We start from the raw sequence: 15,437 nt of genomic DNA, 5'->3' as shown, positions 1-15,437 counted from the left end.
GTAATACTTTCAGTAATGATTTTCAGTAATGAAATACTTAATTCTCATTGGAAACCTGACTGAATCAGTGATGACTGCTTGCAGCATGTACTTCCTTCACACCCACATGGCTGAATCTGGACAAAATGGATGCAGAATTGGCATGTAGTGCGTATGTGGAAGTTTTGTAGGCATTCATGGTCTCATCAAATCATTTCGCAAATATGGCTTAAAGCAATGATGTGTCCTTGTAGTATTGTTGGCGACTCGTTGTTTTACATAGTGTTAGAAATTGGGGTTTCTGGTTGGCTAGGGTATGCACCTCAGCCAGGCAGAACTTACCCAATCTAGTCAGGGCAAGGGAGTGACACGTCCAAGATAACCCCTGCTCACCCCCTTGGTAGCTTGGCACGAGCAGTCAGGCTTAACCCGGAGGCAATTTGTAAAGCGTTTGCACAACACACACAACACATGTGACGCAATATCCCCACCACAAAGGAAACACAACACCAGATTATATGAAAATATACTGTATTGTACACAACGCAATTATCAGACCAAACATCACATATCAGTACTATCCTGCTACCTTAGCAGTTGTCAGAACATCACACATTAGTTACTCTGCAAACTAGCAGTAGTCACATCTAACACACAGGTTACTTAGTATTCTGCAACATAAGCAGTAGTCAGGAAAACACGTTATTACACTAAGCACTTGTCATAAGAACATCATGAACGCCCATAGAAGGAACATTATAACACGTATGGCAAGTCAGAAAGAAAAACATATTACCAAGTTATGTCCATAAAAGGAACATTTGCATATGCATATGAAACACCATCAAAAACAGGTAGGCAACATATAAATCAGAAGAAGTCTCTAGTAAGAACTTATGTTCTATATTTTGTTCCTTTAACAGTACCTGGCTTGTTGAAGGCACCTCCAGTGCCTAGAAGATGAACAATGAGGCCCCCGGCGCTCCTATGTGCAAAATGGGGGCCTCTGACATCCTTTTGAGGAGAAGAGGGCGGCATGCACCTCCTCTATACCATTGACGGGCCCCTCTGGGGACCGTGATAACTGGGGGCCCCCCTAGGCCTCCACCGGCCCTCTCGAGGGGGGCCCAGGTCAGGGAAATCTTTAAGGGAGGAGGGGGGCGCTACACACCCCCTCCGAATTGGAAACGGGCCCCTCCAGGGACCCGTGAACTCCTGGGGTCTCCCCGAGCCTCCACCGACCCTTATCAGGGGGGGAGACCTCCAAAAATGCCACTGGCGCACGGGGGCCAACAAGGGAGCCAGCGGCAACGGGCGAGCCTCCGGTGAGGCTACCGCCCGGCCCACAAATCAAAGGAGAGTCCTCCGGGACTCCAACAGGCGAGGGAGAGGCGTCCTGCTCTCCCTCCTGCTCCCGATGACGTCCTGGCCCAAGGCAGGGCCTGCCGTTGCCCCGGGGGTGCTCCACAGAGCGGTCCTCGCCCCGGGGGCACCAATAGGAGCACGCTTGCTCCAGGGGACCACAAGAAGGTTTTCTTCGTGCCCCGGGGGCACTAGGAAGCGCGCTACCATCGCGCTTGAACAAAACAGCTTCCCCGGGCTGCGGCGGTGATTCCCAGCACTACAGCACGCTTTTGAAAAACGCTCAGACTCCCAATGAAGCCCGGGTCGCGGCGGTGATCTTCACAGCAGCAGAGCGCTAAGCAAGCGCTAATCACAGGAAAGGGGCAGCGCTTACAAGCGCTAAGGACATCCCCAAAGAGACGCTTTCCAAAGCACCTAATTCAGTGAAGAAAAGCACCCCTCATGCTTTAAGCATGGATGCAGGGGTCAGCGGCCACAGCACCCTGCCCCTGGGGAGCAGAGTTCAAGGAAAAGGCCCACAGGGGGACAGGGTCCCCAGCAAATGGTAGTCTTTTACAGTGACCAGGCAGGTCACAGGTCAGCACAGCAGCAGCAGTCCATGGCGGTTCCTGTGGAGTCCTTCCAGCAGTCTGTGTCCAGTTCCAGGTAAGTTCAAAGAGTGTCCAAATTGTGTGTGAAATTCCCCTGTACTTATAGTCAGTTCTTACAGTGTTTTACAATGGTAGGGAGAGGAGGTTCCAGCCAGTTACAACTGGTTCTGGGAGCGCCCCCTCTCTCCTTTCAGCACAGGCTCCAAACATCAGTGGGGGGTTAACGACCCTATAGTGTGGGACCAGGGCACAGTCTTTACAAATTCAGGTGTGCCCCGCCTCTCCCTACTCTCAGCCCAGGAAGTCTATTCAGTATGTAGATGCACCTCTGTGACACCTCCACCCCCCTGTGTACAGGCTGTCTGAAAAGTATGCACAAAGCCCCAACTGTCACTCTGCCCAGACGTGGATTGGAGTCAAGCTGCAAAACACCAGAGTCATAAGCACAGATAAATGCGCACTTTCTAGAAGTGGCATTTCTGTGATAGTAATAAAAAATACACCCACACCAGTAAGCAGCATTTATTATCACCATCACAACCATACCAAACACGCCTACGCTACCCCTCATAAATCAGACAATACCCCTTAAACATAAGGCAGGGCATTTCTAATGCAATCCTATGAGAAGGCAGCACTCACAGCAGTGAGACACCAGTTAGGCTGTTTGTCACTACCAGGACAGGCCACGCAACTTGGCACATGTCCTGCCTTTCCTCATACATGGCACCCTGCCCATAGGGCTAGCTAGGGCGTACCTTAGGGGTGACTTACATGTAGTAAAAGGGGAGTTCTGGTCCTGGCAAGTAAGTTTAGATGCCAGGTCCCTGTGGCAGAAAACTGCGCACACAGGCCCTGCGCTAGCAGGCCTGAGACAGGTTTGAAAGTCTACTTCAGTGGGTGGCGCAAGCAGCGCTGCAGGCCCACTAGTAGTATTTAATTTACAGGCCCTGGGTATAGAGATACCACTGTACAAGGGACTTATAGGCAAATTAAATATGCCAATTAGGTATAAGCCAATCATACCAACTTTAGATGGGAGAGCACCTGCACTTTAGCACTGGTCAGCAGTGATAAAGTGCTCAGAATCCTTGAGCCAACAGCGAGAGGTCAGAAAAACCAGGAGGAAGGAGGCAAAAAGACTGGGGATGACCCTGCGTAAGGCAAAAAGTCCAACACATAGGGTTTGTTTGATGGTCGTTAGATCAGGCTTCTTGTGGAAGAATGTTAACAGTTCTTACCACTAGTAAAATGCATGTTTTCTTTTTTTTTTTTTGTCCTGGTTCCCCTCGTTCACCTTTAGCTAGCCACCTTAGATCTCCTTCGTACCACCCTTGCATCCTACACAGGAAACCTTGAGTCTGGCTCGCTTGGGAAGATATTGCAACCTTAATTGATCTGCCTCTTGGTAACTGACTTCAACCAGATCCAGGTCATAGTGTTAGGACAGTTTTGAGGACGCGGCCTTAGTCATAGGCAAAACTCAATATTTCAAATGGTCTTGTTTCTTAAAGTGTTCTTATTACACACCTCACTAGCGCCCTCCCTCCTTCCATCTGATCAATGATGCCCATATCCGTGATCCTTTTTCTGAAGTGTTATCCATGTCCATTTTCTGAGCGTACATGACAGAGTCCAACCATTTGACTTTAGAGGGGGCTGGCTTTGTTATCCGTTGTCTACAAATGTCCCTTCCCGCCAAGAGAGCTGGATAAAACAATAACTTGCATGTGTGCTTTTGTGTGGCATATGTGATGCTTCTTCTGGTATTCTCACTATTAAGGTTTTGAAATATATTAAACGTGCCTTCTTTATGGTTTGTTGTTTAATGTTTCTGAAAAGTGCAGCCTGGTCGTTATGCAGTTAAGAATGCTTTATGATACTACCTTCCCAAAAAACTGCTCTACCCTACTAAACCATTAAAACATTATCACAGGGACGTTTCACATTTCAGTTACTAGAACAAGGCTGCCCAGTGTCATTGAAAAAACAGCAACAAAAATCGTAAAATAATTTCCAAAAAAGAACGTTAAATATAATTAATAAAAAGGGGCAAAACTAGGCGGCACTATTTTCAGATTTTTTGTATTGATGTCTCTTCCATGAAACATGCTTTTAGGGTGATTTATTTAGCTTGAACATGCTTTTAATGTGATTTATTTTGCTTTTTTCTCTCAGGTCCTTCACCTCAGCTTTTCTTTTTTCCATCGAAGTTCAAGTAACCATTGGTTTTGGAGGGAGAATGATGACCGAGGAGTGTCCTTTGGCAATAACTGTCTTAATTGTGCAGAACATTGTGGGCTTAATAATCAATGCGGTCATGTTGGGCTGCATATTCATGAAGACAGCACAATCTCACAGACGGGCGGAAACGCTGATTTTCAGCCGGCATGCTGTAATTGCCGTGCGAAATGGCAGACTTTGTTTTATGTTCCGGGTTGGGGATCTGCGGAAAAGTATGATCATTAGCGCTTCAGTGCGTATTCAGGCAGTGAGGAAAACCACCACACCAGAGGGAGAGGTCATCCCCATTCACCAGGTAGACATCCCTGTGGAGAATCCCATTGAAAGCAACAATATCTTCCTGGTGGCCCCACTGATCATCTGTCACGTCATAGACAAGCGAAGCCCTTTGTATGAAATATCGGCTTCTGACCTCATCAACCAGGACTTAGAAATAATAGTCATACTTGAAGGTGTGGTGGAAACCACGGGCATCACAACTCAAGCGAGAACCTCATACATGGCAGAGGAAATTCGGTGGGGCCACAGATTTGTGCCAATCGTAACGGAAGAAGAAGGAGTATACTCAGTTGACTATTCAAAATTTGGAAACACGGTCAAGGTGGCTGCGCCACGGTGTAGCGCCAGGGAGCTGGACGAAAAACCCTCAATACTGATCCAAACACTGCAGAAGAGTGAACTGTCTCACCAGAACTCACTGAGAAAGCGGAACTCAATGAGGAGGAATAACTCCATGAGGCAAAACAACTCCATGAGGAGGAACAACTCCTCCCTCTTAGTGCCCAAGGTACAATTCATAACACCAGATGGAAGTCAGAATACAGACACAGCATAGACAATTAAAAGCATTTTTTGTTCAGAACTACAACTGGCAGATTGGCCTTTTCATGAAACTGAAAAAGGCAAAACTGCTAAAAATATTTATTGACCACGTTACTTCAGAGGAACTCTTTGTGAACAGCAATAGGAATAACAGATTTGATCACATGTTTCAACTAAAGACGATAATAATAATGTCGCAGAGAAAGCTGATCAAATTGAATTTGATTGAGTCTTTTAGTTATGTCAATTGTGTACAGTTTTTTATTTTCTGGTTCACAATTTACAGATGTTAGTCTACAGTTATGTAAAGCCATCAGGACAAAAAACTCTCCTGAGTGAACTTTATGCTTCAGTCCTTTTTCTATATTTGAACAATAATGTTGACAGAAAGCATGGGAGAAACTGTTAAAGTGTTTTATTTCATTCGCAAATATCTTAGAGAATCAGGGGCCAGATGTAGCAAAGGTTTTTACCCATTCTGTGTCTATGGGAAAAAGTGTTTGTACATATGGCCCCAGGTCTCTGTTAACGTTTTTCTATTTATCTGCAAATATCTTAGAGAGATTCAAATCTCTTCCTGGGCCTTCATACCCTATTCTCACTGCCCAAATCTTTTAGAATTTCTTTGCAAATCATACCTTATTGATCTGCAGTGACAGTTAAGAAAAGTTAAAGAACTTTGGGAGTTCATGGGGTTTCAGACCTAATGTCAGACATTCTTAGATTAAACATATTTAAATATGCCTTCCAAAGAGGAAAGCTCAACAAGGTCAAATAAAATCAGGATCATGATGTCATGTAAGAAGATATCACAAAGGAAAGGAGTATAGAAGATATGTGCGTCATAACTGAGAATGCAGAAAATGGAAACTAGGCATTTTATAGTTTAGAAGTCGACCAAATATTTATTGAAGTTGGCAGGTGGGGAGTTCATATGATATCAGGGCAGATCTGCAGCTTTGTAGGTCTGTGGCAGTGTCAAACGTAAATAAAGCATGCATGAAAAAGACACTCATCCTTCTTAGGCTACTAAAGGGAATACTCCAGGGGTTTGTAATGTTACACTAAGCATTGCTGCAATGCTTTTCGGTAAAAAAAAAAAAACAGTGACAGAAGGTGTCAAAAATATATGACTCAGCAGCCATGAAATGTCTGTGCATACAGTTGCCTGTAATGGGCTCCAACTTTTTTGAATGACATATTTCTTGCCAAAAATAAAATAAAAGGCTAATTTTGCTTTATGCTGGAAATAAACAACCACAGACGATTAAAGCAATGAACCCTGCAAGTAAGGTATTGTTTTTATTCACTTTCCTAAGCTGGAAGTACCCTGATGTTGTACCACAGATAATAAATGCTGACACCCCCATGTGTGGTATTTACCAGATGCACCATTATCCTTCCATTTCAAGTTCTGCAGCACCAGATTTTCGAAAATACAGTAATACCTACCCCACGTTGCCTTCATTTCATTGCAAATTAATGTAATATATTTTCCCAGCAAAACAATGTAACAGCTTTACCTGGACAACATTGCACGGGAAAACGCGCTGTCTTCTGACCTAGTTAGTGGGAGAGAATTTACAGTTTGCACTAAAACGTTGTTTATAGAGAGAATGCACAGATTAAGTTGTCAGAATGAAATGCACATCTGGAATCACAGGTTTTTCCAGTTCATCATATTGGACCCAATGTCTCAAAGGGGTTTTCCCATTCTGTGCCTCTGAGAAAATGCATTAGTACCCACGGCCCATTGCCCTATACAAATAACATTCACTAAATTATTGTAACCCTCTCTTTTCTCTTTTGTTTGTGTTTGCTCATTCTCACCTTCTCTTTTATGTGCCTCGGTAGATACAGGAAACAATGGGACAACAAACCTCATGGTTATCTTTCTATTCTTGTTCTGGTCGTGTTTATTGAATGACTTCTTGGCATTCGTTAAAGCAGTCATTCGTGACAAGGAACATTCACCAGACAGAGGCTTCTTCATGTGGATTTCTGAAATAGAGTGTATTTTTTTAATTAATTTAATTTGAATGGAGCCCTTCTGAAGACATCAGATGAAGACAGTCTCATTGGTGTTAGACGAGAGTAGCTTGAATGACAGGAAAGCAAAACATGTAACATGCATGCTACTAGCATTTCTCGTTTAAAAATGTACATTTTAAGGTGATTTGAAATGCAAGCAGAGCGGAGATCGATTGTACTGTTCTTGGTTCTGAGCTTGGATTTGTCTTCCCAGCACACCAGTCTATCCGCACAGCAACCGTGCTAAGAGGTGTTTTGTCAAATAGCCTGCTAGGTAAAAATGACAAGTCGTCTCAGAGATGTTTAATACGTTGCCGAGCATACACACGCGTCATGGCATGCTTTTTGCTCAGTGGTAACATATGTCTGAAGAAGGAAGGTTATTTAGGAACAAATGTCTGATTTGCTAATTATGTGCCACAAATGTTGACAACAACCATTTTTGCTTGAAAGAGGCGCAACCCTTAGTCGCCTCCTGCCTGCGACCTGTATTTATGTATGTATGAATACATTAGGACTTATAACCTGGGAGCAGAGCGAGCTAACAATGGAGCACTGTTCATACAAAGTGCCATTTTAGGTTTGAATGAGTGGCGAGGTGTTCTCTCCCAGTTTTTTCTCAGGGGGTGCGAAAAAGTTATTTTTTGATAGAAGGGGCCAGATGTATGAAAGCATTTTGCATTCGCAAACGGTGCGAATGCCCGTTTGCGAATGCAAAATGCAATTTCAGAATGTATGAAATACATTCTGAACGCAATTTTAAGGAATTGCAAAAATAACGATTCCTTAAAATTGCGACTCTGTTTAGAGAGTCGCAAATTGCAACTCTCTAAATTAGAAATCTCAAATAAGGATTCCTTATTTGCGATTCCTTAGCATATGTATGAAGCAATTCCTAAATGCGATTTTGGCATTTAGGAATCACTAATTACCACCAAGTTGAACTTGGTGGTAACCATGTGCAAAATTTAAAAATGCATTTAAAATGCATTTTTAAATTGTACATGTAAAGCACACATGCCCTTTTGGCATGTGTGCACCTTACATGTCCTCAAAAAAAAAATTGGGGTGCAGCAGAGGGGCCTTAGGCCCCCAGCACCCTGGGGTTTTGCATTTCCAAAATTGCAAAATCTGGTTCAGAAATCGCAATTTTGGAAATGCCAAAAATTCGCATATATGGGCCAACAGGCCCATAGGTGCGAATGGAGCCGGTATCGCAATTTGCGATTCGGTAATAGCTTTTGCGTTTTTTAAGAAATCGCTATTACCGATTCGCAAATGTGATACATGGCACTTTGCGAGTCGGAAATAGCGATTTCTTAAAAATCGCTATTTACGAATCGCAAAAGGCCTTGATAATACATCTGGCCCAAAATGTTGTGCTGATGGAAGAGATGCATTTTATCTCCTTTCTGACATGAAGAAGTGAATGAGTGCAGTCTTAAGGGTGGAGAAATGATATTCCATCATTTTGGGCCTAATTTAAAAACCATTGTTTCTAGGCCTTTTCTTTTAGGTGCTCCTTGATTTCCAGCCTCAGGATTTCATAGTTTTGAAGATGATGCAGGCTTGAGGGGGCACCCTTTGCAGATACCTGAGAGTCAGAGCGTCATGGCTGCATTTCTTGTATTTCTTTTGAATGGATGGAACCTAGTAGAGTAGCTATTGGCATTACTGGGGAGTAAAGACATGGGCTTGATTGTGAAACTTGCTTTTGGCAAGTATGGCTTGATTTGTTTTCTTTGCAAATCGAATCTGACCAAACAGATGTACTCCTATGCCCGGTCATAACACTCTGCTCTTCTAATCTTAACCTTTTGAAAATTCATTGGCTCTGTAAATCCAAAGCTGAAAGCTGTTATTTTTCCCGTCTGGCTCCTTTACTGTGGAAAAATGTTTCCCCGGTTCATATCATCAATTACGTTTTTCATACAGAATTTGAAATCTGTTTATCCTGTAGCACATTTCCCCGTTTCCCATGCATTGATCAGATTTAGTGCCTCCTTTCTGGTGCCAAGAGAGCTAAGTGTAAACAAGTATTTTTTCAAAAAAGTGCAAACATAACATATGGTAACAGAACACAACTGAGAGATCACACTATGTGGAACCTAGACATTTTGCTAGTGGATGACAACATATAGACCAACATGTAATCGTTGGTGATATATGAGCTTTGTACAGGCCAAACTCATGTAAATCTGATACATACAAAACTTATAGTATCATAGTTCAAAATGTGCTTCCTAGAATAACGATTTTTGCAGTAAGTGATAAAGAGACTATTTTGGGGTACTTAGTGTTATTCACCATGTACGAGTGTCGGAGTTCAAATGACACTTCATTAAATCTTTGTAAATTGTCAGGAGTGACCTGTCAGAATAAGGACAGCATATCCAGTAAGGTTTTGGCTTCCCAGCACCAACTGCTAAGGCACTTCTGTTACTACAGCTCAAGGCCTTTCTTAAACCTTTGACTATGGAGGCCACAGGTGTCCTTCAAAAGGGCTTTACAACATTTACCTCTTGTGATTTTTTCGGTTTTCTTAATGATCTTAATATTGTCAGAAGCCTAAAGTATTACAGAGAACTGAAAAAGTGTGGAGTAGCCAAATGAGTCAACTGTAAGACTATTAAGAAATACCAACTTTGCATGATGCTGTTTAATGCCACTAACACTGAACTCTGCTAAAGAGCTCTTCTCGATTTTGAAAATCCGAATTTTTCTTGTGCATGTTTTCATGGAACTAGTCACTATTAAGATCTGTGTGATAATTTTGCACAGTTCTTTCTGAGTAAAATGAATACGATCTTGCTTAGGTTTGATTTTCTGTGTATACAGATGTTGGGACCGCAGATTATGACTTAAGTGGGCCCAGATTCTCAAAGTTTGGTCCCATTATTACAGAAGATTTGAGCATTCTGCTCTTCACCATCAAAGCTGGTTCTCTGACCCCTGCCTCTCCGACCCGATCCTAGCTACGGCTACGGACCTTACAGAACTTCATTTTATGGGCATCTGTAAAATGTCCCTTTCCAAGACAGAGGTCCATGCTTGCTGGCAGCATGTGTTTATTGTCCCTCTTTTGTAGAAACCCTCTGTAGATCTTAGTGTTTTAGCCAACTACAAGCACATTTCTCTTCTACTTCTTCATGTCAAGGTAATTGAAAGTGTCAACTTTTAGTTCTCAGAATCTCTGGAAGCTGCTTGATGAGATGCAATCTGATCTTAGAGGTCGCCATAACACAAAGACTGTGCTCTTAGCCATAGTATATGATCTTAGACCAGGAGGAATTGGCTTGAAATTGATCTTTCTGCAGCTTTTGACATGATCTCTCACTCCATGCCCATTTATTGTCTTCTTGATGTGGGAGTTTGTGGCTCGGTTGGCTGAAATCTTTTCTTGTAGAGAGATCTTATGCTGTTAATCTATTACCATTTAGTTGGGCAACTGTAGTTCCCCTAAGGCATTCTAAAGGGCTTCTCTCTCAGCCCTACCCTCATTTAAATATTTGTTACTCTGTTAGCACCTCTAATTAGATCTAAGGGCTTCTGCAGCATGTCCTACACTGATGATACTCAGATTATGGACAGTCTCTGGAATGCACAGAATTGTTGTTCCACCTGTATGTTGGCAGTCACAGTGTACACCAGTCACAGGTTATTGAAAATGAATTCAAACAAGACAGACTTCTTTTTTACTTGGCTCCCTGTTCTTTCACTGGTCATCCAGTTGGTTGTCTTCTAAATCAGGTCCTATCCCCACTTCAACTGCATGCACGAGCAATGTGGGTGCATTATCCTGTTCCAGCCTATGTTTTGTCCAAACCTCAAGTACCCGTTGGGTCAATGGCCCATGCCACTGCTCCTTTGTGCCACTACACCTGCAACACTCTTGATAGATTTACCCTGATATTCCCTGATGCAGCATGTTTCACTCAAACACATATACACATTTTTCTCCTATTTTCACTTCCATACTTCATCACCTAGTATTTTAGAGGGAACAATGAGATTGTGAAAGGGTATGAAGGGGAGCAAGCCATTCTATGAATGGGTTCCTTGGTAATGGACTAGACGCCACAATATTGTATTCCCCACCATCCTGACCACATATTACCCAGAATGAAGAACTCGTCAACAACAAAACATAATATTATGTATTAGTTTCATTCATGTTACCTTCCTGGTCAATATCACATCCCCATTTTTGTGGACAACCCCTGTGGTGCATAGATAAATCCTACCAAAGTTTGGCTTACCTGGTCTTTGTTTTTAATAATTCTCTTTCTACCTGGTCAATGTTTAAACTTGGAGGTGGAGTTAATACTGATCACTAGGAGTACATGGAAAACACTCCCATTTTATTTTACTTTAAAAGCAAATGTGAGGACATTCCATGAATGTAATAAACACCTCCCATTTTTTCATCCCGGCAGACACCAGATTCATGCACAAATCCCTGTCTGCAATTCTTTGTAAATAAGTATTTGCCTCAAAATCCACGGGATGTTGCATTGGGACGTCCATGCACTACCCATAGAACACACTCGACAGTAAAGTAAACCAAAGCAGTGCATTACACAACTTTGCTTTACTTTGGGCCACAATCCAACGCAAATCATGATTAGCTCTGGATTATAAATCCACTTGAACACTTTGCCTTGAGTTTGTGTTGCAAAATTAATGCAAACCCAAAGCAAATTCTTTGTAAATCTGGGCCCAAGAGAACAAAGGAAACAATTGTGCCTGCAGAAATGAGGAATAACATGCACTACTTGCAAGTTATTCCACATACCCACATAAATGGGTGCAAATTGTGTGTCAGTTAATTTGTGAACCCTGTGCCATCGCAATTTTGTGGGTATGCCATTTACAAACTCAAAATACAACCCAATCCTGCTCGGTCCCTAAAAGTTGGATTTACAAGACTGTTCAGGTCTTTTGAAAAATACACCTTTAACATTTCTAAGTGTTATTGCTTTGGTTACACTAGGGTGTTCCTATAGGAAGTTGAGTATCAATGAAAAGGTTAAAGGACACCTCTTTATGCATAAGGTGGAGACATGCACTACATTGCCCACATGGAAAAGCACCCTTTGCACAAGAAGAAATAATATTTGCCAACACGACCTTTTGGATATTGAAAGCAATGCCACATAACAGAACACTACAACTCATTGTTCACTGTGTTATTGTTCTCCCATATGAGTTGGGTATTTATATAGTGTAGATGTGTTTTAACAGGGCTCTAACCTGTTAGAAAGAGCTCATGTCAAAGATGTATGATCTGCAAAACTACTAATGTTTACAACTTTTCATGTTAAAAATAAAGCATTGTTGCCAACTTATTGCTTTGCATTTTTAGTACTTGTTTTGGTGTGGTTTTTGTAGCATAATTTACTCACAACACATGAGCACTCAGACATGCATGAATACTGTTAGAAGTGACATCCTTGCTGTGGTATTCATCCAGAACTTTTGCCTTCACCTCCTGTTTTTGCTGAACTCATTTTTGTTGGCACTGGGACTGCCAATCAGCGGCAAAGTGCTTATGCTCTCTCTCTGAGACATGGTAAAATGGGCTTTTACCTTTGGTAATGCCTGTATGCAGTGCACATAAATTACATGCTACTAGTGTGCAGCAGAACCCATTGTGCATCCACTAAAGTAGCCCTGAAAAGCATGTCTCAGACTGACCACTGCAGTGTGCCCTTTGCCAGGTCTAAACATTCTGGGGGTTATTCCAACTTTGGAGGCGGTGGTAATCCGTCCCAAATGTGACGGATTTACCACCAACCGTATTACGAGTTCCATAGGATATAATGGACTCGTAATACGGCTGGTGGTATATCCGTCACTTTACCGTCACTTTTGGGACGGATTACCACTTCCTTCAAAGTTGGAATAACCCCCTCTGTTATTAATACTTGTAAGTCACCACTTTGGGAGGTCCTAAAAGCTCATGGGAAAGAGTCTATGGTATTTCAAGAGTAGCACATGTGTAGGGATAAATTCCTAAAGTCGTTTTTCACTGATGTAAGTCTATTTTTCCCAAAGATTAACACTAGGTTGCCTTATTAAACTTAATAGTTGATACTTAGGGCCTCATTTAGAAGGGTTTTGCGCTGCCGTAGCGTCAATTTTTTATGCTGTGGCAGCACAAACAGACCCCCACACAGAGCTGCATTTACAAACTGGTGCAGTGGTACCATTGCGCCAGTTTGTAAAGCCTTGCGCCACATTATACCTGTGCCAGGTATAATGTATGCAAGTTAGGCGTTCCCCCTCAAAAAACCCCACAGGAATGTCATAGTAAAATCTACAAGATGTCACTGTGCCATTCTGTGTCATCACTGCTTTTTTAAATGGGGTCCCCTTAGCATTGCTAGACTAGCATCAACATTTTTTACTGTAGTCCAGCAATGGTAAGTTTTAGTGCCACAACTGCATCAGAATTTCTGACACATTTGTGGACACTGTGCGCCATGGAGTACTATGAATACAGTGTTCCCATGGTGTAGTTAGGGGGGCACAAGGCGGTGGACAAAAACTAGTGTATTGATCATGATGCACCAGTTTCTACTAAATGAGGTCCACAGTTTGGGACCAGAAAGAGAAATGCTGTTTTCACTGAAATTATTTTTCTTTAGAAAGTTGCCATTTTCCTGCTTTAAACAAATAGTTCCTTTCTGCCAGGGTCACATGTATCAATCAATCAATCAATCCAAAAAATTTATATAGCGCGCTACTCACCCGTGAGGGTCTCAAGGCGCTTGGTGGGGGGGGCAGGAGGGTCACTGTTCGAACAGCCATGTTTTGAGGTTTTTTCTGAAGAGCAGGAGGTCTTTGGTTTTGCAGAGGTTGGTGGGGAGGGAGTTCCAGGTTTTGGGGGCGAGGTAGGAGAAGGACCTGCCTCCTGTGGTGGTGAATTGGATGCAGGGGACTGTGGCTAGGGCGAGGCTGGCTGATCGGAGGTTGCGGGTGGGAGTGTTAAAGTTCACTCTTTCGTTGAGGTATGTTGGGCCGGTGTTGTGGAGGGATTTGTGTGCTTGGATGAGGATCTTGAATGTGATTCTCTTGTTTATTGGGAGCCAGTGAAGGGTTTTGAGGTGTGGTGAGATTCGTTTGTGGCGGGGGAGGCCAAGGACGAGGCGCGCGGCTGTGTTCTGTATGCACATGTATGTGAACTGGTCTTCTGTGTTTTTTTTGGAATTTGTTGCAGGCATGGGGTAAAGGAGGTCTAGGTGTGGAGGGTCTTCCTGACAGGATGACTGGAGAGAAGTTGTGCCCTGCCCTGATGACACTTCAAAGGGCCTTACCTGTAACCCAAAAAGGAAGCTAATACTAGGCCTGACTTTGCCTTTTTCACCTTGGACTGCTTGTAGCCAGGACCATGGGAAAGGAAAAGAACAGACCAGAACGAGTTCTAGGAGTAAGCCAGGAAATTCTGCCACACAAAGCCTGGCAATGAGATTAAAAGAAGTACCTTTAGAACCTCTGATCAGAACACTCTGGGGCCTGTGGAAGAGTCATAAGAAGGACTGCCCTGTTGTCTGAAGAAGGAAGATTGGGCTTCCTTTCCTTGAATCCAGGCTCCCATGAAGTGACTCTAAGGGCTTATTTATAAGCTCCTTGCACTGCTGTAGTGTCACTTTTTTTATGCTGCGGCTTTGCAAGCAGTCCCCTACACTGCGCCACATTTACAAACTGGCCCAATGGGACTAAATTGTAGGGATTAAGCAAGATTTAATGAGAGTATTAAAAGGGACATGCACAACCCTCTAAAGAGTAAGCCCATTCTTAGTTACAAACCACGCTTTTACAGCTACTACAGCCAAAGAGGGCCCAAAACAGTAGTAAAGGTATTCCAGCTCAGACCCGGAGTAAGTTCAACCCTACACAAGGCACCACACATGACCAACCACTGGTACTGCAATACTCTCCATATTTATTAATGGAGGCATTGACATAAAATAAAAGCATAGGAATTCATTTTAAATTAAGTTAACTTATTTTACCTTTTAAAAATGTATTACATTTAATGTAATTATACCTTTCACCCCGCCATACACAATGTTGTCATCAATGATGTCATTTCATAGAACTGGCCATGAGTGATATACTATGTGAGGGTATAAGCAGTGCATAAGGAGGGCACAAGTTATCTTTATTTCAGGTATCTATAACTGGTGAGTTACAGTTTTTTAGGTTTTTAGAATACCCAGCTATAACTGTCACATTAACATTTGTTTTTTTCAGGAATTTCCAAGATTTATTTAAGTGTATGTCACTGCCAACATATGAAATGCAAGCCTAGTGGTCTGATCAATGGGTCATAGTAATGTTTGTCATAAACAATTAAATAAAACATTTGTAATCAAAGCAATATAATTTATCCATAAGACT

At 42.6% G+C, this 15,437-nt stretch overlaps 1 protein-coding gene across 1 annotated transcript in view; it reads left to right on the top strand.

The window, feature by feature from the left end:
• Window positions 1-8,084, top strand: part of KCNJ8 (potassium inwardly rectifying channel subfamily J member 8) — a 38,568-nt gene extending 30,484 nt beyond the window's left edge. The window contains exon 3 of the mRNA XM_069228539.1: window positions 4,113-8,084. Coding sequence (XP_069084640.1) covers window positions 4,113-5,013 — 901 coding nt within the window. The 3' untranslated portion in view covers window positions 5,014-8,084. The remainder of the gene's footprint in view (window positions 1-4,112) is intronic.
• Window positions 8,085-15,437: the final 7,353 nt, after the last annotated feature.

This window comes from Pleurodeles waltl, chromosome 4_1 (assembly GCF_031143425.1).
Source record: "Pleurodeles waltl isolate 20211129_DDA chromosome 4_1, aPleWal1.hap1.20221129, whole genome shotgun sequence".
Lineage (NCBI taxonomy): Eukaryota > Metazoa > Chordata > Amphibia > Caudata > Salamandridae > Pleurodeles > Pleurodeles waltl.
This window is presented reverse-complemented; position numbering and strand designations above follow the sequence as displayed.